Source organism: Lethenteron reissneri, chromosome 20 (assembly GCF_015708825.2).
Source record: "Lethenteron reissneri isolate LAM-NWPU_2019-01 chromosome 20, ASM1570882v1, whole genome shotgun sequence".
Lineage (NCBI taxonomy): Eukaryota > Metazoa > Chordata > Hyperoartia > Petromyzontiformes > Petromyzontidae > Lethenteron > Lethenteron reissneri.
Window position 1 is genome coordinate 2,760,778 of NC_083798.1, and position 23,425 is coordinate 2,784,202.

General features: G+C 49.1%; 1 protein-coding gene across 7 annotated transcripts in view; it reads right to left on the reverse strand.

Moving 5' to 3' along the window:
• Positions 1–4,711: 4,711 nt before the first annotated feature.
• The window catches only part of LOC133344601 (trafficking kinesin-binding protein 1-like), an 83,132-nt gene continuing 64,418 nt past the window's right edge, over positions 4,712–23,425 (reverse strand). For all 7 annotated transcript variants that reach the window (XM_061554609.1, XM_061554605.1, XM_061554606.1 and 4 more), the window contains 6 exons: positions 23,275–23,342; positions 21,660–21,905; positions 20,967–21,328; positions 16,741–16,905; positions 16,019–16,118; positions 4,712–11,672 (listed from right to left, as the gene is read on the reverse strand). In XM_061554609.1, the coding sequence (XP_061410593.1) occupies positions 10,490–11,672; positions 16,019–16,118; positions 16,741–16,905; positions 20,967–21,328; positions 21,660–21,905; positions 23,275–23,342 (2,124 nt within the window). In that variant the 3' untranslated portion in view covers positions 4,712–10,489. The remainder of the gene's footprint in view (positions 11,673–16,018; positions 16,119–16,740; positions 16,906–20,966; positions 21,329–21,659; positions 21,906–23,274; positions 23,343–23,425) is intronic.

Below are 23,425 nucleotides of genomic sequence, written 5' to 3' on the forward strand. Positions count from 1 at the left end.
GAGAGAGAGACACGCAGACTCCAAATATAAAGCAGGCGTCAGGGTTGGGATGGAACCCACGACCTCCTGTATACCAGGCGAGGTAGTTAACATCTCCTAGCCACCGTGATGATGATGACAGAGAGACACGCAAACTCCAAATATACAGCAGCAGGCGTCAGGGTTGGGATCGAACCCACGACCTCCTGTGTACCAGGCGAGGTAGTTAACATCTCACCACGGAGAGAGAGAGACATGCAGACTCCAAATATACAGCAGCAGGCGTCAGGGTTGGGATCGAACCCACGACCTCCTGTGTACCAGGTGAGGTAGTTAACATCTCACCACAGAGAGAGAGAGACACGCAGGCTCCAAATATACAGCAGCAGGCATCAGGGTGTGGATCGAACCCACGACCTCCTGTGTACCAGGCGAGGTAGTTAACATCTCACCACAGAGAGAGAGAGAGACACGCAGACTCCAAATATACAGCAGCAGGCGTCAGGGTTGGGATTGAACCCACGACCTCCTGTGTACCAGGTGAGGTAGTTAACATCTCCTAGCCACCGTGGAGCCCCTGGCTTCCCCGTCGTTCAGCCAGGTGGCTCCGCGCTAGGATCGGAAGGTTGCGAGTTCAAAACCTGGTGGGGCGGGGGGAGGCTGACGCAAACCACGATCCCTCTGGGAGTCAAACTCAATTTTTGTGGGATAGCCGACCCGCCCCCACCCCCCCGTTCAACTCGCAGCCCACGTCTGGCCCAGGGGGCACCGCGCGTCAATTCTCTGGCGAGACGGAAGTTGCCGAGGCTCTTTAACTCATTTCATAGCGGTGTCCTTTACAGGCAGAGGATCGCCTGTCCCCTAAGTGCTCTTGACAACGCGGGCAGGTCTTGCTGCTTCAGTTTGGACAACCGCACGAAGAAAACCGCGCAGCGTTCTAAAACACACATTACACGTCGTTACATTTAATTACCTCTGGCAGCTGAACCATCTGTCTTTATTTTCTAATTTGCTTCGTTATTACAGTCCAAGTAGGTTTATTTAAAGGTTGACGTGCAGCAGCAGCAGCAGCAGCGCCAATGAAGGTAACAATAACGGGCGCGTGCCGCTCGGCTGGAAACTCGCGCACGTGACGCCGTGGGCGCTGTCCAAGTGACGGGGGGTTTCAGCAAGGAGGAAACACGCGGCGGCGGCGGCGGTGGCCCAGCTTAACAAACAACACGGTACGCACAGGATGCCCACACATTAGCGGATGTGTAAGCTAACAAAACAAAGTAAGGGTTGCAGCCCGTGCAATTCCTTTGCTCGCACCACTGCTGATGGAGAGACCTCCCACTAAAGAGCTGCTCCAAGAGGTCGTTCTGCCTGCTCTGCCACAATGGGTAGACATCTGGGAAGAGGCGAGAGTGCCCACGCTCTACCCCGCCACGCTCTACCCCGCCACGCTCCATCCCGCCACGCTCCACCCCGCCACGCTCCACCCCGCCGAGCTCTACCCACCCACGCTCTACCCACCCACGCTCCACCCCGCCACGCTATACCCCGCCACGCTCTACCCCACCACACTCTACCCCACCGAGCTCTATCCACCCACACTCTACCCACCCACACTCTACCCCACCACACTCTACCCCACCACACTCTACCCCACCGCGCTTTACCCCACCACACTCTACCCCACCACGCTATACCCACCACGCTATACCCCACCACTCTCTACCCCACCACACTCTACCCCACCACTCTCTACCCCACCACACTCTACCCCACCACTCTCTACCCCACCACTCTCTACCCCACCACACTCTACCCCACCACACTCTACCCCACCACTCTCTACCCCACCACACTCTACCCCACCACTCTCTACCCCACCACACTCTACCCCACCACACTCTACCCCACCACACTCTACCCCACCACACTCTACCCCACCACTCTCTACCCCACCACGCTATACCCCACCACACTCTACCCCACCACTCTCTACCCCACCACACTCTACCCCACCACTCTCTACCCCACCACTCTCTACCCCACCACACTCTACCCCACCACACTCTACCCCACCACTCTCTACCCCACCACACTCTACCCCACCACACTCTACCCCACCCACTCTACCCCACCACACTCTACCCCACCACACTCTACCCCACCACACTCTACCCCACCACTCTACCCCACCACGCTATACCCCACCACACTCTACCCCACCACTCTCTACCCCACCACACTCTACCCCACCACACTCTACCCCACCACTCTCTACCCCACCACGCTCTACCCCACCACACTCTACCCCACCACTCTCTACCCCACCCCCCTCTACCCCACCACTCTCTACCCCACCGCACTCTACCCCACCACACTCTACCCCACCACACTCTACCCCACCACTCTCTACCCCACCACACTCTACCCCACCACTCTCTACCCCACCACACTCTACCCCACCACACTCTACCCCACCACACTCTACCCCACCACACTCTACCCCACCACTCTCTACCCCACCACTCTCTACCCCACCACGCTATACCCCGCCACACTCTACCCCGCCACACTCGACGTACTAATAGACGACAGTGCCCACGGGGTGCCCATTCTCACCGTTGGGTGGACAGAGGCCGGAGGGTGCAAGTAAAGTTCCCATTGTTTCAGCCGCCACGCCACGAGGTTGGATCGAGCCGGTAACCTCTGCATTGCAAATCGTGTGTGCTCACCATGAAATGCATCGCTTGCAGTTATCAGTGACCTTGATTTGAACCACCAAATGTGTAACCCCAATGTTATCACCGTCATAAAAGTAATTCCGCATTGTGTCTACTAATAATAAAGTACACCTTAAAATTTCGATTTAAAGCTTTCGTGACTGCAGGGATTCATCTTCTTGGTTCTTTCGGTAAAGTCACGTAGAATGGAAATAATAAAATAATAAAATATAACATCATAAGATAATTTTCACGACGTTTCGGCCACAATGCAAGCAGCCGTCCCCTCAGGTGAAGACAGCGTCTCCCCGACAGACCTGGTCTTCACCTGAGGACGGCTGCTTGCGTTGTGGCCGAAACGTCGCGAGAATTATATTATTATGTTTTATTTTATTATTTTATTATTTCCATTCTACGTGACTTTACCGAAAGAACCAAGAAGATACACCTTAAAAGGCAAGGCGTCTCAGGGTGAAGGTGAAGTCAGAGCAATGCCCATTAAGAACTTGGAATCAAATCCACGTTATAACCACTTGTGATTTAATAGAGTTCTCAAGTATCGGGAGATGATTTTCCCAACCTGTCAGCAACGAATGCATCAAAATGTAAACGAGCATGGAGTAGTACTCATTTCAATTTATGATAAAAAACATTGGTGTAAAGTTCCACTTTCCTTTCTGACAGAAGCTTGCCTCTCAATCGGACAATCAATGACATCCTCCCACAAAGTATTCAATATTTTATCGGCCCCTTAAAAATGATGGGCTAAGAATACCCCCCGACTGGCATTTGAACCAAGAACCCACGACACTCCAATAATGGTGCGAGCACTCTGCCACTGCAGCACTGCCAGATTGTAAGCCAATTCCTTTCATACCTCTCACAGCAGGAAATACATCACATCATTTCAGGGTACAAGAAAAAATACTTCACATTTGTTTTTGCGATTAATCTCAGCACAGTGCAAGAACCAAGCACGGTCTTATAGAATGATGGGTTTACATGTAGACAAGTAGCGGAGATTTTTCTTGAGACAGAGTTAATGTCCTTATTTAGTCTGAAGACATTCTTAATTTGTGAGTATTTGGAATGTGGGAGGAAACCAGAATACTGGGATGAAACCTATTCTTATAACACGCAAAGTTCCACACAGTTTCAATCCATTGCTGTGCCGCATCTCCGGGACACCTTGCAGCCTAAGCCTACAGCAACCTATATACCCTGGCAGTCTCTCATCCAAACATTAACCAGGGTCAATTCTCCTTAGCTTCCAAGATCAGACGAGGACGGTCACATTTAGGGTCATTTGGTTGTAGTTCTGTAACACCGTTCAGGAGCAATTATCTGATACTATGTCTAGTGAGATACAATGGGTCACTACGGCGCCTAGCGCCAGTTACTGATCGAGATGTGCCCTGGGAGTGTAGTAGCCCTCTCTACCAGTAGGGCATGCAATGTCACGGAACCGGTCCCTAGGGGGCGTAGTGCTAGTGGCTGGCAGAGAGGGGGCATCTGAGGATGTAGCAGCCCGGTTGGCTGGCAAGAGCACGTGATAGGCCAGGGTAAGGATGTGGGCCAAAGGTGACAGAAGGGACACGTGGGGTATGGCCCAGAACCTTCTGGTAGGTCCAGAAGGGGGCGTGGCCGAGGGCGGAGCCAGGCCACGCTGGGCGGCATTAAAGGGAGGTCCCAAGGCTGGGTCGGGGCTGTCTGCTGGAATGGAGTCCTCCGTGCTGCCTCTTCGCCTGGTTCTTCGGTGTTTGGTCTTCGTGCTCGGCATCGTGGGTCAGGCAGTGTGCCGACTGTCCTGACCCAGTTTATGTCGTTAGCCCGTTGTGGTCTATAGAATAAGCATGTTGCCTCCTGAGTTAGTGTGTGTCTCTAAGTAAAGCCACTACATATGTCATGTTACTCTGTTCCCTGAGAATGCTATGAAAGCATCAATGAATTGGCTACTACTGAGGGCATATGCAGCAGAGATCAATGTGGATGAATGCAATGGACCCCAGCCGTTCATGTCAACTGACGGACTGACATGTTTATTGCACGACTTGGAGGGGAAAAAAACGTATTTAACGAAGCTGAGAATTTTATTTTTTAAAAACCCACAAAAAAATTTACGTTATGCATTTGCAAAAGTAGAGACAATATGTACAACTTGCGTCAATGAACAAAGCTCACAGATGCCAAAGCGCTCCGTCAGTTTAAGTCCAGCGGAAAAGCATGAAAACACGTGTGTGTGTGTGAATCAATTCAACGATATATAGGTTGCATTTCAAAACATCGCATAAAACAGAAACTGCAGCTCGTGATTTGTGTTTATTGCATTTTCGCAACTCTGATGACCAAAGCGGGCATTGGTTTTTCTGGTGTAGATCTGGGCCTGTGGTGCTGTGGTGGGGGGGTTCGCACACTGACCTTTGTCGAGGACCAGTGTTCACGCTTTGGTCCAATACAGCGCTAGTGTAAATTGGTGTCTGAACCGGCTTATGGCCAGGGCCTCAATGTCTCTCCATTAAACGTGCACTGGACGGCCCTCTTTTCTCTCGAGGGGCTTGAAATTCAAGCCAGTGGTGGCAATTCCATATTCCTATCACGGGGACCAACCGATTGATACAAAGTCGTCGTTTTGACTTTCCATAAAGTGGCACTTTGTTTCGGCAGCAGAGGAATGATGGGGGGAGGGGGAGTGTATCAACCTCCCACCAAGATTTTAACTCGGATTGACCCAATTTCAGTTAAGTGCTCTGTTATAGTGCAACTTGGCTTCAACTCCCCAGATTGACTCGCGGTAGGTAAGCCTTAAAAATGAGTACCTCGCGCGGAGTGTCAATCTCGTGATGGGGAGGCGACACTGGCCAGACGTGCTGCGTGTTGCTGCCCACTGCAAGCCTCCCCGGTGCTCTGCCGGCACTCTCAGATGTCTGCAAACAGCACTCGCCCCATCGGGCTAGACGGCTACATGGGGGACCTTTGTAATTGTTTATACATTATATACAGTACGGTAAAGACTATTTTATACATGGTGTGGTGGCACGCATATATGTCTACCGTTTACCATATATATACAATATTTTGGTTTGTACACACAGTATCGCAGCAATATACAGCAATATATACAAAACTGTACACAAGTTAGTGCACAATGTATACAATAATACGTACTTGATTATACACCATATAACGCAACTAACTTCATGAAGGAAGATGCAAGTAGTCAAGGTGTGTTATATAAACTTGCACCACTGTGAACACGTGGGCACAGAAACAGGTGGTGTCTTCGTAACAACGTGGCTGGGTGGACCGCGTCCCACACGCACGGCCAAGGGAACTCACTGGCAATGGACATCGACGTTGGATCCGCGTGCAAGGTGCCGGGGCAGTTTCCCAATGCATCGTGGTGGTTACGACTGCGACTCCACAGGAAGCGTTGGATGTTGCGTTTCGAAATTGGATTGTGAATTTCAGTGGCTTCGTCCTTTTTATCACTTTATTATGTTGTTATACTATAAAAGTCTATATAAATAATATTGCTAGCTCTAAAGGGGCTACATTTGGTCTTCATAGAATTAACTCGGTACCCCACTCCAGAATTGCCTCGGTATTTCTAGAACACCCTTGATGTTCTCAAACTGTTTTTGACTTCTAATTTGCATACATGGTATTTTCGATTGTAGTGTTGATAATACAAATTATTCTATGCAGAATATGTAAGTATCCTGGCACATTAACGCTGCGTTTCAAACGTTAATATCCTTGTTTTTCGGAGCGATGCTTGTTGATCTCCATTGTCAGTGCTGAGCCGAGGGAGAAAATTCCACGTGGCTTTGAACAGGGTACTGAGGTCCAGATGACAGCTGCTGGTGATAGATGCGGACAACTTGACCCAAACTGGGATTTTAACTCAGAAATGTTATCTAACCCAAATCTCTCCCAAATTTACCCACTTCCAATTGTATTCAGTCCACACAGGAAAAAAAAGAAAATGTTATTAATAAGCATGCGTATTATTAATCTGGCTGAATGGCACTGTGGCAGAGCGACCGACTCGGCAGCTTGAAAGCTCGATGTGCAGTCAGTGCCCAACTGTCCTTCCTATGGACAGCCTGGCCCCTGCCACAGGAATGTCGAATTTCCACGGTGAGGAGCGCCACCCCACACTCAATCGAGCAAGCTGACATTTGAGTATTTTAACGCACGATAGACATACGAATCGAAAAGGTGGACGCTGGAAAAGAAATTGAAAAGTGCATGGAGGGACGTGAGCGGGCAAGTAGCGGAACTCAATAACCAGAAAATCGAAGCAAATTACTGAGACATCGTATTGACTGCTAAGAAGCTTAAGTGGCCTCGAGCAGGAGAGATGGACAGAAAGGATGATGGCCAATGGAGGAGGCTGGTGATGCATTGGCAGCCAACAGAAAGGACACGCGCATGGGACACGCACGCCGCAGGGATGGGGGCGATGAGCCAAGCCCGTGTACGGCAGGCAGCAGCGAGGTGGATCACTCGCAAGGCCGTGACGGATGGTCACAATGTGGTTGAGGCCTTCATTCAGCAGGAGGCTGGTAATGGATGCTGTGATTAGTTAAACCTTCAGTTCACCCCTTCTTGCATCAGGCCTTTAATCTGTTAAACGATTTAAGGGTAACGTAACATGTGTTGATGCCCCCCCCCCCATAACATGTGGAATTTAATCCGCGGGGTCAGGGTCGCGCCAATGGATATGACCATCACCCCATGCTCACTTCAGCAGGGAGACACTTCGATTTTACTTTTGAAAGTGTTCCCAGGTCACATTCGGCAGCCCAGTATCATTTAGAATTCCCATTGAAACACGTGAATTACGGTTTCCCCACAGGTAGGGACTGGAAAACAGATTCACAGGAACGCAGGTTTCAATGCCGACACTTGAGGCTGAACCCGTGTTCATGAATACTTACGCAGCTTCCCAATGTATACTCCAAGTGCATAGTGAGTCCACTTTTCAAGTACGCTTTCAGTTAATTTTAATATTCACAATTCGGCCTCATTGTTTCAAAAAGTGCATACTGTACTACCCTACCAACTGTCTGCATCTGCTATCATAAGCATTCCCTTTGCTTTTATCAAAGTAAAAACATGTTGAGTGGCATCATTTAACACCGAGCGACAAAGGATTCAATGTTAGAAGCACAACTGGCAGTAAAGCTTTAAATTCCTTTTGAGCACATATAAATTATTTGTTAAATATGTACATATTATATACACTTTATACAACGTACACGGGGGGGATGGCACTATGTCAGTGGTGCATCGCACATAAACAGAGGGCCTTTAGCAAGCTCGCTGAGAAGACTGATCCTTTCGCTCCCACCTTGGTCTCTCTCGGCTGACCTTAACAAGCTGTCCCTTGTCAAGTGTAGCGAGGCGGCCCCTTCGCCGACCGATATCAACGATGGCCTTCACCGTAAACGCTAATTTTGCTGCGCAAGCACGTGTCTCGTCCGGAGACTCGCCACGTGGCCATGGACGTGGATGCAAGCAGCAGCTTCATCTACCTCAAGGGGAACATTGCCCAGGCCTTCCCATCCTCGGCCGATGCAAGCTTCACCATGCATTACAAGGATTTTGATGATGGCATTCATCGCATTCTCCAGTGACCAGGAGGTTACGGAAGCTCTGGGCAACCTTTCCGAGGATGTGTTCCGCGCGTACATCAAACTCGATCAGGGTGCACGGCGTGGGCACGGTGGGCACAGCGAGCACGGGCGGAACGGAGGGCACAGAGGGCATCCCGTTCCCTAACTGGCAGCAGCAAGGGCCTCGTGCCTGGGGATGGGTTCGCGCCACTGGACCACATGGTGCCCCTTGGCCACATGGCGCCCCTTGCCCACATGGACGACACGGATGCCGTGGCTCCCAAGGGTCCTCGCATTCCTTTAATTTTGGCTGCCATGCATGTTGGGGGTTGTGCTATCCCATGGGGGGGGATTTAACACAAGTGTTGGGGCCTCTACAAGCTTTGGGAACCTCTATGCAAACAATGCGATGATGAGTGGAGCAATGTGACACCTGGGGATGACGCGAGTAGGACGACGGAGGACCGAGGGAGGCCGCCGCTTACCCCATCCTCCCTAACGACGCCGAGTCACGTCCGGTCGAAAAGCTCTGCCGCAGACGCTTTCCACGGGCTTCTCGAGACGAGGGAGCATGGCTCGTCCGTCCGCTTCAGACCAAGGATGGTGATATTGCACGCGCACTCGATGTCCTGCAGCCGGGCCAGGCCACAAGCCCCAGTGACCACCACGAGTGGTGACTTCCGACTCATTCCCATGACCAGTTTTAGGCAGCCAATTAAAAATGGGTCACCTTGGCTGTTTACCCGAACAGCACCAGTGTGGGTTATTCGAATGGTAGGCAAAGTTGTGTTTGTATTTACTAGGTGAGAAGCACAAGTTTACCACGTCGTTCAATAACCACATTTCTTTTAAAACAGCAACAAATGGAGAAAAAATTTTAGATTTTAAAATTGTAAACTCAACCTTAATATATGACAAAGTTTTTTTTTTTTGTCATAGTTCATAGTGTAAGGTTTAGACCTAATTAAGGAATTACTTGCAAAACAACAACCCGCCATACCTCACCGCACCTAACCTCACAAAATCTTTCCCACCAAAGGGATTGGGGAATTGTCGCCTACAGGCTGCACAGTTCATGGAAGCCTAAACCAGTGTGAAGTGTGTCAGTTTAAAACTGGTCGTAGCAAGGTGTTAATTATCTGCTGTTCCAACACCTCTGCGTTATCTTACTCTCACTCGCATTTCCTGCTGTCACGCTGTCTCGCATATGCAGGACAGCTCATTCTTGTTTTCCCCTCCCATGAACACTGCTCTGTTTGATCAACTATTAAAATGCTTTTTCTCCATCATACTCTTCCTCGCTGTCTCTTTTAGTATCTCGAGTTCTTCAAACCTTAGATTGTATGATTTTCCTGGCCTCATCCTAGTTCCATTTCCCATGCGAGCACTTATCCTGGCAATAATCCATAACCTTGGCTGGATGGCACTCGGAGTCAATGGTGTCCTTTGTTCTTTGCATGTTGCATTCAGCTTAAAACCACACCGTCTTCTACAGTTTGGGATGCACGGTGTTGGGTGTTAAAAAAGTTCCTGGTTTAACATGTGTGGTGGATAATTTACAGATGTAGTGCGCTGCATGTTTTCTGTGCATCGCAGATAAATAACATTGATTTTTAAGGTGGCTGTGATGTTGAAAGTAATGATATGTTAAAGTGCTGATGTTAAGGGTTTCTTCTGCTTACAACTATAGCGATACACATAAGCTGACGGTGTTTATGGAAGCTCTGTAAACTCAAACAGTGTATCGAGGGTGATTATAAAAACGTGCTTTGTGTAACTCTACCAGATGAGAAAATAAAAGTAATAAAAAAAAGTACATATATACAAGCAAAACGAAGACATACACCTGTACAACCACACCCGCTATACACGTAGAGAAGATAAAACATGGACATATTCAAGTGCAATATGGAACAAACGATGTACATGATAATCGCAGTCGTCCTTGTTTTGTTCTTAACTTTTGGTATTTAAATGCAATCCGAACACACTTGTTAACCGTGTTAACTACACAACAACTGCCGTAACAATGCACCAATCAAAGGCCGTTTTCATCCATGCAATATACCAATTGCGTTTCATTATAATACAGTTAGGCACACGATATATTTACACAGTGCATTCTGCGCAGGTCATTACGCACACGTCAGTTGCTCGCATCGCCGAGATCGCTTGTTAGAGTTCCATGATCCCAGCCAGCCCTGGAGGGCTGGTCTGCGGGGGAGACCTTCCCCCTATCAACACCGCGCTGTTCAGGCTCAGAGACCGCTTCATCCCGTGCCTAGACACTGGCTTTTCGGCCGACTTGCTGTTCACCAAGTCACACTCAACGTTCCAACGGTCGGCTCGGTCGTCATCTCCACAAGCCCCGCGCAAGTGGACCCGTGCAGGCTCGCTGCTATCCGTGAACCCCAGTGCGCAGGCCAGTCCAACGGCTGCCACCTTCGACTCGCGCGATTCAACTTCGTCGGGTCGGACAGCGGACCTCTTGAGGCCACCGCACGGCACTTCGGGGCTGATGACACGACGGCAGGCGTCGGGATCCATCATTTCCCTGCCCGTGCAACTATCGTGGTCTCCGCTGCTATGATAATGTCCGCACTTACTTTCGCCAGCTCCGCGAATCGAATCCGTCATGCCCGCAAGAGCAGGTCGCAGCCGTCCGGCGAATGACTGCGTGAGTCGCTCCAGTATCTGCACGTACTTTGCAGCCAAGGGCTTGGCAACCGCTGATGCTGATGTAGCAGCGGCAGCACCATCGCAGCCATCGCCATCACGACTACGACCGCTGTCGGCATCACCACCGTCATCGCCACCACTGCTTGCGCTACCACCGCCGCGCACGCCCACGTTCGATGAGCCGATGCCCAGCTTCCTCAGCCTCTGCACCAGAGTGAAGTGGTTGGCACTGAGCTCCGTCTGGCTTCCCGTGTTGCTCGTCAGCCTCTGTTGACCCATGACCTCCTTGAGGACTGCCGTGGCCGGCTTGGAGGCCAGGAACACCTCGGCCGGCTGTCCCAGCGGCGGGAAAGCGAGCGGCGACAAGAGCGGAGAGGGCAAGTCGGCACGCAAAGGCGAGTTGGGCGGTGTCGCCGTGGCCAGGGGCAACGTTCGGGGGCGGCTCGTCATGCCGTGCGCGGCGGCCAACTGCTGCCGCTGCTCCGCCAGCGGTGGCGGCGGCGGCGACGCGGCAGAGATGCCGCGCTCCTGGAGCAGCTCCGGCAGGCGCAGGGTCGCGCTGCAGGTCCGGGTCGACTCGCGGGCGTTGGTGAAGGACTCGGCGAGGCTGGCGCGGCGGGACGGCACGGGGCTGGACGCTACGCTGTCAAACAGCCTCGTGGCGAGGCTGCCAGATCCGCTGCGGGGAAGAGGAGCGTGCGACAAGATCAATTTGTGAAGCAACGCCCGTGATACGATGGGCAGCCAGGAGTTGCTATTAAGATTATTTAGATTATTTTACTGTTAGAAATTTCCACGTGGTAAGCCATTTTGTTGAGCTATCATTTCTGGCCGGGTCGCTTCTGAAAAATAAGTTCATAGTTCAATGGGCTTTATCTGGTGAGATAAAAATAGTTTATCTTACCAGCTGTTGTAACGTTCTGACCCGCCCCTACTGGACATCTGAGAAAAAGAGCTTTAAAGTTCATCGAATTCCTCCGGTATAAATAAATATTCTGATTCTGAAGTTGTGCAGCCAAGGGAGTCAAGGTCAAATTGTCTGCATGCCCGAAACATAGCGAGTCGAGCGCTACGCGCACAATGCCACTGGGCCAGAGAGAGAGCGCATTGTGTGGTTAACGACATCAGGACGACGTGGTTTCTCACTCGCATGAGCATGGGGTGACGCTCATCTCCTGTTTCAACCCTGAGCCAGTCATGGAAATGTCACTCGCTGATAACAGGCGGCAAGTCTTTTCACAGGACAACCACCGTGGACCACTGTGAACGATGTAGCACTAATTTTTTTTATCAAGCCTAGAGGGATGAAGGGCTGATTTGATCCCTGATTAAATATCGCCACACAGCTGGATCTGAGTAATAATCATAAGGTCTGGTGATAAGAGACTCACAACCAGACAGTTGCGTGTTATCATCCCAAGTGTGGCTTCACTTAACATATCATCCCTCCGCGTTCAATAAACCCGAGTACCATTTTGTGGGAAGTGAACGGTGAGTATATTATGGGGGAAAAAACTGGTCCCCCTGCCAAGGGAATGTAGAATTTCCATGACTGGCTTGGAAGGAGATTATTGCTGCCCCATTTCTCGCGTGAGCAGAGACACCGGCTTCATTGGCTAGACTCACCGTAGGCACACATCCACACGTATATACACATTTATTGAGCATTGTCCTCCAAGAAAAAGATTCATTCTCTTTGGTTTTTTCGGTAAAGTCACGTAGGTAAAAAATAAAAGAAAAGAAAACAACTCAATTAAATCACGACGTTTTGGGCGCAACACAAGCGTCCTTCTTCAGGTAGGGACAACGTAGTTAAAGCACAACCGCTTAAGTGTGTCGCGTCTATATAATTCTTCGTCACAGCCATCTCTTAGACACAATTAAGCGGTTGTGCTTTCGCTACGTTGGCCCCACCTGAAGAAGGACGCTTGTGTTGCGCCCAAAACGTCGTGATTTAATTTAGTTATTTTCTTAAATTTAATTTTATTTTTTACCTACGTGACTTTACCGAAAAAAACAAAGCGTATGAATCCTTGCAGTCACGAAAGCTTCAAATCTAGAAAAAAAAAGATTGCACTGATTTTTCATCATCAACAAGAGAGTGCCGCAATAAGTGAAGCAGATTGCTCTGGCACCCTGAGCCCAAGATCAGAGACGGTCATTTTCAACCAAGCTGACCTCTACTTGCGAGAGAAGTGGAGTTAAATCATTGTAAATCACGACACCAAAGAATTACAGTCCATAAAATTCAGCATTAATGAGCGTAGATTTTTAAAAGCAGAAGATCTAAAGGCATACTTAAACAGGAGTGTTTCCATAACCGTGTTAGTAGAGGTCTACCGACAGCACACACTACAGGAAGGGTTATAATCACTTGTTCTAAAACTACGCTCGGGCGGATTTGAATGTAGCAGTGTCTTACTGTTCGTTGTTGACCGTTTATAATTTAGACGGCTTCATGAAACATTTCAGCCAAAGCCTGAGTATAACAAAACAGTGAAGCGCATCAAAGATAACGTCGTGCAGAAACGGCTACAAGACGACGCACAGTCAGTGGTAAATAAAATATAAAGTGTGACCTTAACACACGAAGATGATAATTCCCCCATCCAGCATTAGCAGCAAGTGCCGTTAGTGAGCACGTGATAATGGCCGGCATGGCACACGATGGGGAAGGGTGGCCATGGACCATGCCCTTTGCTAGGAATTCAACTCCGGTTGAGTCAATCGGGGGTAGGCCTCCGGCAGGCTCGTATTACAACTGTTAAAGGCAATGTGCATCACACGAGGCAGCATTCGCTGAGATCTTAGTTTAGAGGATTAACCACTGCAACGCTGCTCGTCAGACAGATACATGCATATATGGCAAAGCCAAACATCGCGTGTATAACCATGAATAGACTGTTGGAGTAAGTGCTGTTAGCAAGCATTAATGGTAGCTCAGCATGGCGTGGGTGGGTGGCTAACACCACGCCCGGCTGCTTTTGTTTCTCCAGCGCTGATGTCCACACATGGTGCCGGGTACTCATTTAATGTGCAATCGACCTCGAGAGAGGCCCAGGGCCAGTTCATATAATAACCACTGCACAGAAATATATACAAAACACACACACACCCTGTATAACCAGAACAGCGCTCATTGCAGAAACAAATCGTTTTTCAAAAGACCCGTAATTTAGTTTATGGAATATACCGGAGTGTTTCCTGCAGCTATAAAGCCATTAATAAAGAACACTAAGGTTCTTAAAAGTGTTAATTGTGCTTCTCTGAACCTCAGATATTAAATGATGAAACCAATACATCCCAAAGTTGTGTTGTACTCTTCCCGAAAAACTTTAGTAAGTGAGCATCTCACACAGTGACGTGCTGATTTGCATGTGCTCTACTAACGGAGAGCTTGCACTTGAAGAATGTGGTGATAACGGAACACTTTGCACAGTTAGGTGTAAATTAGGCGAATAATGATTCACCATCTCAATGAATTGTCACAATATGTGGTGTCACATTTAAACTCGTGATTAACTGATTATTTGTGTTGTCCTTGTGGCTCATGGGCAAACCTACCACAAACAATACACATGAATAGAATATTGAATTATTAATGTTTTGCATGCAATTGAGACAGATATGACGAGGAAAATACTCGATTTTTATGATTTTTTACATTCTTAGTACATATCCTGTAGACACGTATGCTGTGCATGTCAGCTTACTTATCTATTACAGAAAGATTAATTTGCAGCCAATTGTACTCATTGCCATTAATGTTATTTTTTTACATACCTTTATATATCTACTAATTTTAAGAACTCCACGTAATGTCCAAATGTCCCATTATCAAATTTGTAATTGTGTCTTGGAGAATTGACACTTGACCAAATCTTCACCAATAAGCATCATCAACGACTGAACTGGAATAATACTGACCCCTAGAGGTGGGCTGCCGTGTGTGGTAGGGGTGGGTTTCATCATTGTGGCTTCACTCAGCCCATCATACTCATGAAGTCAGTATTGTGAGACTACTTTGTGGGAAGTCCATGGTGGTGATGGTACAACAAGACTGGCCCCCGCCATGGGAATGTGGAATTTGCACCACTGGCTCAAGGCCACCTAAAAGGTCTTCCTGACAATTTGAGCAGGAGAACACAATTTCATGTTTTTTTTTATAATTACTATTTACATTTGTGAGATATAATACATTCATTTGAAATATTCATCCTATTTAATCCGATTTATTTCATCTAATTGTAGTTCATTTGATCGAAATTATATTCCTATATTTATTCCTATTTGCAAATTAAAAGATATTTCCATGAGAAGCTCCCTCAAAGTAAAGCCTTTTTCCTCGAGGTGACATCACTGGCTTCTAGCTGTCATCCTTCATGATCCACATCGCAGAGCCACTACAGCTGTGCCCTCTTTGGTTGTACACCTCGTGAAATGGCGTTAAGACTCAATTATTATTAATGTGCTTTTGTGCAGACTTTGGTGACCTCACTGAGGCCATCAAACTCACTAAACATGACAACATGCATTACGGTTTGTGAAAAGTGGACTCCGATTTGAATTAACGACCTTTGTGGCTTTTGTTGAGCACTCTAAAATCACTTTAATGTCATCGAGTTAACTAAGTGACAGCCTGTTGACACACACGAGCAAGTTTGCAATGGAAGTATAGGTGACCGCAGCAACGTATTGACGATTGTGACAGTTTCACAAATACAGAAGGTGAATTTAACATTCGTGGCTGATGTTTCTACACTGACGCTTCATAGCGTCATCTTCTTGTTCAACATGCCACACGGTCAAGAGCACCGCACTACACGGGGACTATGCAGAACAACAACAACACAACAATAACACGGTTACATTGCCAGCCATACCAGGCCGCAGGCTATGTGCGCATAGCAGCTTTGCCTCATTCACAATGGCAAATGCAGGAGCGGCGAGGCATCTTTGGGACGGCACAACAGCAGCAGCATCCGACACCAAGTCCCGAGCATCATGGCGAGTGCAAGGGCTCACCTGGTGGTGATGGCCGTCACATCCGAGGGGTGCATGATTCGACACGTGGTGAGCGTATACGTGTAGTTGGTCTGGGACACGCACTTGCCGGGGAAGTACACTGGGGGCAGAACGGGGAGAACAAACGGTGGGGGGAGGGGGGGGGAAGGTCAGGGACGGGAGGTAAGGGTTAACAGTGGGTGAGAAGCACATTAATTGTGCTCACCGGGGACTTCACGTAAGCATTGGACAATGGTGGGGAAATGTGCCAGGCAGCCCCTGGTTACAATCAATCGCTACACTGAAGGTCACGGTGCAGAGGATTCTCCGACTGAAGTCAATCGTTACGCACACGATACATGCATCGAACAGTGCATGTAAACATCTTTTTTTTACTCATATACATGTAGAAGTTTTTTTTTATCTGCCAAAATAAGAATTGAGTCATGAATAGACTCGTGGCACTGAATAATGGCAATTCATTGGAGGATCTTGAAGACGGCGCGGGGGCGATCCTGTCACCAGTGGAGAGACCTGAGGACTCGAGCGATGCGGTCTGTGCTCGAGGACACGAGCAACAAGTCTGGCAGCAGCACTTCTGAGTCATCTGGAGTTTGGGGGGAGGCGAGGTCGCAGGGGAGAGATTTGCGGTATCCAAGGCGAGAGGACACGGGCCTCCGCAAGCGGATGCACCGCGGCAGGGGGGACGGGCGGCCGGTGAGGTGGCCACAAAGCGGCCTCACCTGGCTCGTCCTCCTCGTAGTCGCTCATCCGGTAGATGGGATGACCCCACGAGGGTGGGGGGAGGGTCGGCCACGAGTCCTTGGTGATGACGCCGGGGCGCGCGTCCAGGATCCCGCCCAGGTGCGGCTGGGCCAGCTGCTGCCACTGCTGCAGCGTCATGGAGCCTGCTCGAGCACGGCAAAGGGCGACACGCGCGCGGAATCCCCCGCTTAGCCCCGCGGGACGCCGCCCTGCCAGAGCAAGCGCTGTTGGAGAGTCCCTGCACAGCCCCCGCCGACCCCCGCCCGACCCCCGCCCATCGAGTGTGGGCACAGCAAAACGGTGACCACGTTCGTCTGCCCGGCGCTGACGGTGGAAATACTGCGGAAAGTATTCATTTGTTTGGGATGACGCTGACCCAGACCAGGTTCAGATATGGATTGCCGCGTGCGTTACCCACGGCTGAATCATGGCGGCTGGGATTACAGTGTTGAACTCAAACCTCCAGTTGGCATACAGATGTATTCACACACAAATAAGCGTGCAAATGACTGTAAGAGCAAATGGTGTTGGTAGACACCTATGAATGCTTGCATGGAAATTGAGTGGTTGTGTGGCCAGCACCACAAGCGTCTGCCTTTGTCTCCACAGTGCCACATGTTGCACTAAACCGGGCTAAGTTGACCTATAAAACGACCAAGACAGGTTCGGACACCATCTGCCATTTATGAAATTGAATCGACATATCCAGGTTCATACCACAATACCACTGCTCCTCAAGCACACAAAAATTACAAATATTCCACCCCCCCCCCCCCCTTGTGTAGCCTTTAACAAACTGTTGGGACAAATACTTTAACAGACCAAATTGAGTGAAGCACATATTAGGACCAGCACAGTGCATGCCTGCCCACCATCGTCTCCCCACTGTCGATGTTTACACGTCGCACCAAGCACTCGTGTACGGAGGAGCTGTCCTCGCCCGTGACGTAGCCCATAGCCGGGAACTCCAACGAGGTCATTGGGTTTGTTGCAGAGTGCACTAGCCACTGCACCACCGCTTCCCACATGGACCACACATGCACACACGTGTGTCGTCAGATGGACTCAAAAAAAACTACCGGTGCAGAGTCAAGCTGGGCCACAAAAACGATGTGGTGAAAGTGCCTGTTATGAACTTTGTGTAAAGTTAACGCTTCACGTAAACAGTCGTGTTGGATGTGGAGGGCAGGAAGTAATGCAGGCAGTCAAGCTCACGACAGTCGAGCTCTTACCAAGGTTTTGTTCTGGACATACACACACACACACGTGTTCATATGTAATGTCTGGTCAGGTGGCATTGTGGTCGTGTGTTTAATTCACAAAAGGAGGGCTGTAAGATCCATTGGAGGTTAACTCAGCCCAACTTCCCTCTGGTGTAGATGAAATGGAAATCGCTTTGTGAAATGTGAACATATGGAGAGAGATCAGACACTGCCGTTGGGACTGTGAATATCCACAGCTCTGCAGGTTACTCAGACAATGATGTTTGCATGATTCAAGAGGATTGCCACCCAACTGAATATTTTCCAGTTTTTCTACGTAAAATTTTCTTTGCGTATTAAAACATTGAGATTTCTGAGAAAATGCAGCACGTAAAAAGAATGTCTCACATATAACGCTATCGATTGGAGATCGACAAAATGTATAGAGTACCAGACAGTGGCTGAGGCATAACTTTTAATAAGAAATTAATGATAAAGAAGCCAAAAATAAGGTACAGAAATCAAAAACACACAAATTAAACAAAGAATTATTTCAGGCTGAAAAGGACATATCTTAACATCTTTACAAGATGTATGCTTTAAAAATGTTTATCAGCAACTGAAATGTCATAATTTTGATTGCAAAAATGCAAAAAAACTAATCCATAGCCAAGGCCTTTCAGGACGTGTAATATTACATAGCTGCCAACTTTTAAAGTCAAAGGCAACACTGATTTTTGGCCATAATAGCACTCTTAATTTTGTTGAATTTTGTCTCAGTCCAATGAGTGAGCGAATGTTCATAGCAGAGGGGACGGCAAAGGAGCAGACACTGAGCCTCAGTGATTCTGCGGCTAAACTGAGATCACGATCGAACATTTAATATTCGAGAAAGATGCAAACTCATCCAGCCAGGTTGGCACTTTGGTTCCATCATTCAACTCACAACCAAAATGCAATAAGTTCAACTCCTGGTTGGGGATCAACTTGGGATACCATCCCCCCATGCCGACAACCGCTCTTTTATAGTCAAGAGCGGTTTTCCTGGCCGTCATCTTGAGAATGTGGAATTTCCTTGAGAGGCTCGAGGTCATCAATGGAGATGAGCACTACTGCTCTATTCTCATGGTAAAAAAAAAAATATCTCCAATTTTCTTCAATGCACAATATACATATATAAAAAAATATATAGAGCTCAAAGCATTCCTCTATATATCAAATAATGCACCGTCAATTCAAAACAGTTGGCAGCTACAAATAGGTGATTAAATAATATTAAAATAAAACAATGCAACAAAAGACACTCAAAGCAGTTCAAGCGATAGGCAAGAAAGACAAAATCACATTGCTAATAAAATCCAAAGACGATTTAAAGAGAAAAACAGGAGATGAAGAATGCATTTACAGAAGGACGTGGCGAGTGATTTCAAACGTGATTGGTGAACAACAAAAAAGCTTCACATATTCATGTGACAGCGACGAACGACACACAAGCCCATAAGACGCAATCATCAATAGCAAAAGCTTTCACTGACCAATGTGATTCCTTTACCAATTTTAGTGCAAAAACGGTCATTTTAAAACAGCCGTAATATATACAGGTACATTTTAAACCATCTTCATAACAAAAAAGATGTTTACGATATAAATATATTTTTCTAATTTGTATTTTTGCATGTTCCTGTTTGGCATACGAAACCTTGGCTTGTTTAGAAGAGTTGATGAGAAATTTCAAGTGCTCATTTGTATGAAGTCAACAGCAGTTGTGCCATGGATAAACTGCCCTTGCCATAGCAGTGTCAACCACTGGCTCAGAGAAGCCGATGCAGAGGAGTAATGCCCAATGCATAATTGAGCAAGAAGACACTTCTGTTTAAACTCCTTACATTTGTAAATCATGATTAGTGCTCAGGCAATACGTACGGGTGATGGTCTACTCATCATGTGAATGATACAAAAAGGTCTCGACCAGCGAGCAGTCATTTAGTAACTCATAATTGACTGTGCGGCTGCGTTCATTGAACAGTTGACTTCATGAGCACAGCTCAGCGATGGGTGAGCTGGACACTGGCTTAAAGATTCAAAGTGTCTCCGAGCACACACGAGCACTGGGGAAACACTCATCTCTCCACTGCTCGTCCAGTGGTGGAAATTTTACATTCCTATTTCCCGGAATGAATAAACTCCACCTCAGTTTTTCTAGTCTCAGGCAACGTGCAAGTACGTGGGATGGTTGCGTCATCGAGGTTTCTCTGCAAGCCAGATGCATCCACTGGTGCGGTGGGAGTTCACCACTGGTACACCCACGACACATAATTATAATTATGCACCGTCTTGGCAGGTCACGGGTAATAAGATCAGAAGGAAACAAACATGAACGGGTTCGTTTCCTCACCAACAAAGCAAACCCATCGAAACTCGCACTGACGCGAGGGCGGGAGGTGCGGTGTTTACTCGTCTGACCCACACGAGGAAGCACGGACAAACGCGGATAAATAGGATGCATTGGCAGCTACGTCAGAGTTACCTTACCTGTGCAAGATCGTGAATAATATAAAAACCGATGCGTGGATAATTCGAATCTCCACGGATAGATTTTAGCGAATCGATAAGCTGGTAATTGGGAGGGCAGACGAGAGGAGTTTCACATTGCTTACGCTTGCGCACTCCAAACATCAACGGCTGCATGTACACGATTCGTCTGACTGGAAAAACCGAGGCAGAATTTCGTTCACTCTTCAAACTGGAGGGGGGGGGGCACCACCTCCTGCCTCTAAAGCTGACAGCGAGCACCGCTAGTGGCCCGCGGAGACGGAGCCCCGCCGCGAACGCGCCGCGTCAGAGGATCTCAAAGAGGCAGCCGAGCGTGCTGTCCTTAAAGAAGAACGTGCGGTGCGTGGGGAGGCCGTGAGCGGGGCGCGCGGGCCGGCTAAGGGGGGGCGGCCGCAGCCGGAGCAGCAGGAAGGACAGAAGGGAGCGTCGCCACGCGCGCGGCGCGTCACCTTCCAGCGGCTTGACGATCTGCAGCTTGTCCGGCAGGTACGAGCGGAACGCCAGCGACATGGACGAGTGCGAGTCGACCGACGCCGACGAGGCGGACGAGGAGTGAGCGCTGTCCGACAGTCGACCGCCGTCGCCGTCGTTGCCGCTGCCGCAGCCCGGCGTCGGGGGGCGACCGCTTCCGCCGCCGGCGCTGCCGGCGCCGTCGCGGCCCGAAGCCAGCTCGGCGAGACGGCGCTCCCACTCCTCCTCCATGAAGCGCCGCTCACTCAGGTAGGCCTCGCGCCGCAACGACAGGCGGTGCAGAGCAGTCTCCAGGTCGTGCGAGCCTGGCGTGCCCGGCTGGCCCGGCCGCCTGTCATCGCTGGGTGGGGGGGGGAAGGGAGGGGGGGAGGGAGGTGTGGGCACGCGACTCGCTACGCTCGAGGGGAATGATACGAACAAAAAAAACGAGCCGCTCCAAGGGAGCGTGCCAAGCTGCGAGATGCAATATCGAAGCTTCGTTAAAGATCAAAAAAAGACAAACCTCCAGCAATCAATGAACGTACGAAAGAACACGTGCATGAACGAAACGATACTGCTTTTGAGAACCCATGAATGCTGCTGGCGGAAGGTTCTGGGTGAACGCTGAGAGAAGCTCGGGGGAAGGGGGCGGCAGAGGCGGGCGCAGGAGGCTGACGAGGGGCAGCACTGACTTGTGGTTGAGGGCGTCGACGTCCAGAAGGAGGCTGCGCATGCGGTTGTCGAGCAGCGCCGCGGAGGAGAAGTCCGAGCCGTAGAGGCCGGACCGCGGCGACGCCGTGCCGCTGTGGGGCCGCGACGCTCTCGCCGAAGTCTGGTTCGAGCCCGGGATGGGGAGCGGAGAGAGGCAGCAGGAGGCGGAGCGCCGCGCCGTCTGGTTGACGATGCGCACCGTGTCGAACACGCGCTTCTGGTGGCCCCTGCGAGGAGAGCGACGAGCCAGGGTTTGGCACCGAACTGGAAGTTTTGGCAACCAGGCATTTTGCCCGTAAGCCAGTCGTTGAGTTGACTCACCACACAATCGGATTTAAATCATTTGCCGGCTGACTAAAGCTGACGTTTATGTTGCGAAACGTGCGTGATAAGACTAGCTGCAAGATTGACTTGTGGGTCAAATGTTTGGTTGCCCGGCAGCCAAGTCTAATCCTGCTGCCTAGATCCCAAGTTGCAGCCAGTGCTTAAATTACTCTTTGGGAAGGGTTCGGTTTGGCATGGAGGTTCATCATATCATAGCAATGACCCAGCTCCAAATAGATCCTGGCTTTATCATGCCGGTTTCAGACATCCACAATAAACTTGGTTTCTCAAGAGTAGCCAGTTGTCAGTCTCAGTCTGATCACAGAAGGACTCCCAAAAAATGGCATTGTATTAATTTTAACGTGTCAATTATGTCGATATATTACACCTCTAACAAGTAAAACAAAAAACCGGGTTAATCTCAATGTGGCAAGCACAATGTGCCAGACATTTAATAATACGGAGCACCGAGCGTAAAAAAGAGGCCTAGTGAAGCCACTGCAGCAGTAGTTCTGTAACATCACCTTCCAGGGGCCTTTTTTCTTGTTACGCTGGACATTAACGTTCACTTGCTAAAATTACGATGTCTCATTATAAAATTACACCATTAGTTTAACCTGAATATGATATGGAGCAAAAAATAAAACCTTCTCCTATCAATGCCATTGATATGGGCAAGTCTGCTGGCACGCGGGTCTCTCTTGCAAAGCAGCCTTTGGCTGAATATTACTTGGCCGTGTCACCAAGTAAATCTGAACTGAAATGGCACGCAACTCTACACCAGCACTTTGAGGCAAAGCCCAGCGTGAGCTATGAAACTCGCAAACTGCTGCACCGCGATGTGGCCAGGAGGTGTCAGTACAGCAAAAGAGCTCATACCCCGTGGGTACACAAGAGTTTCTTTCCCTGGCGTGCGTTGGTTTCCGTGGGTACACTCATTACCTGCTAATTTTTAAATGCACCTTAACAAGGGATTGGCAAAATTTCCGCTGCAGGGATATTCTTGAAATAAAGTTCATAAATCTGCATGAGCCCCCAGCTGTTGCATCCATAGCACTCGATCAAAGGCACGTGCCACCAAGCCAAGCCTTCTACAGAGTCATTCTATGGACTCTGAGGGAATTAATAATTCAGCCAAAACCAGAGTAGAACATTTCTCATTGTACTATCAACGAGCCTCTGGAAATTAGGCGCTGGTGGTGCAGTTGTTGGTGCCACGGTGATGCCGGTGTGCATGCAGTCAGCGATGTAGAATTGCTGTGTGGTGCGTACTTATGACCCAGCTCGTCCCATCGCAACTCCTTTCTCATGGTGCCCTCGATTTCAGCAGCCAACGAGTCCTGCAGCATCATCAACAGCTTCATCATCATCAAGAGCTTTATCATCATCATCAACAGCTCCATCATCATCATCATCAACACCG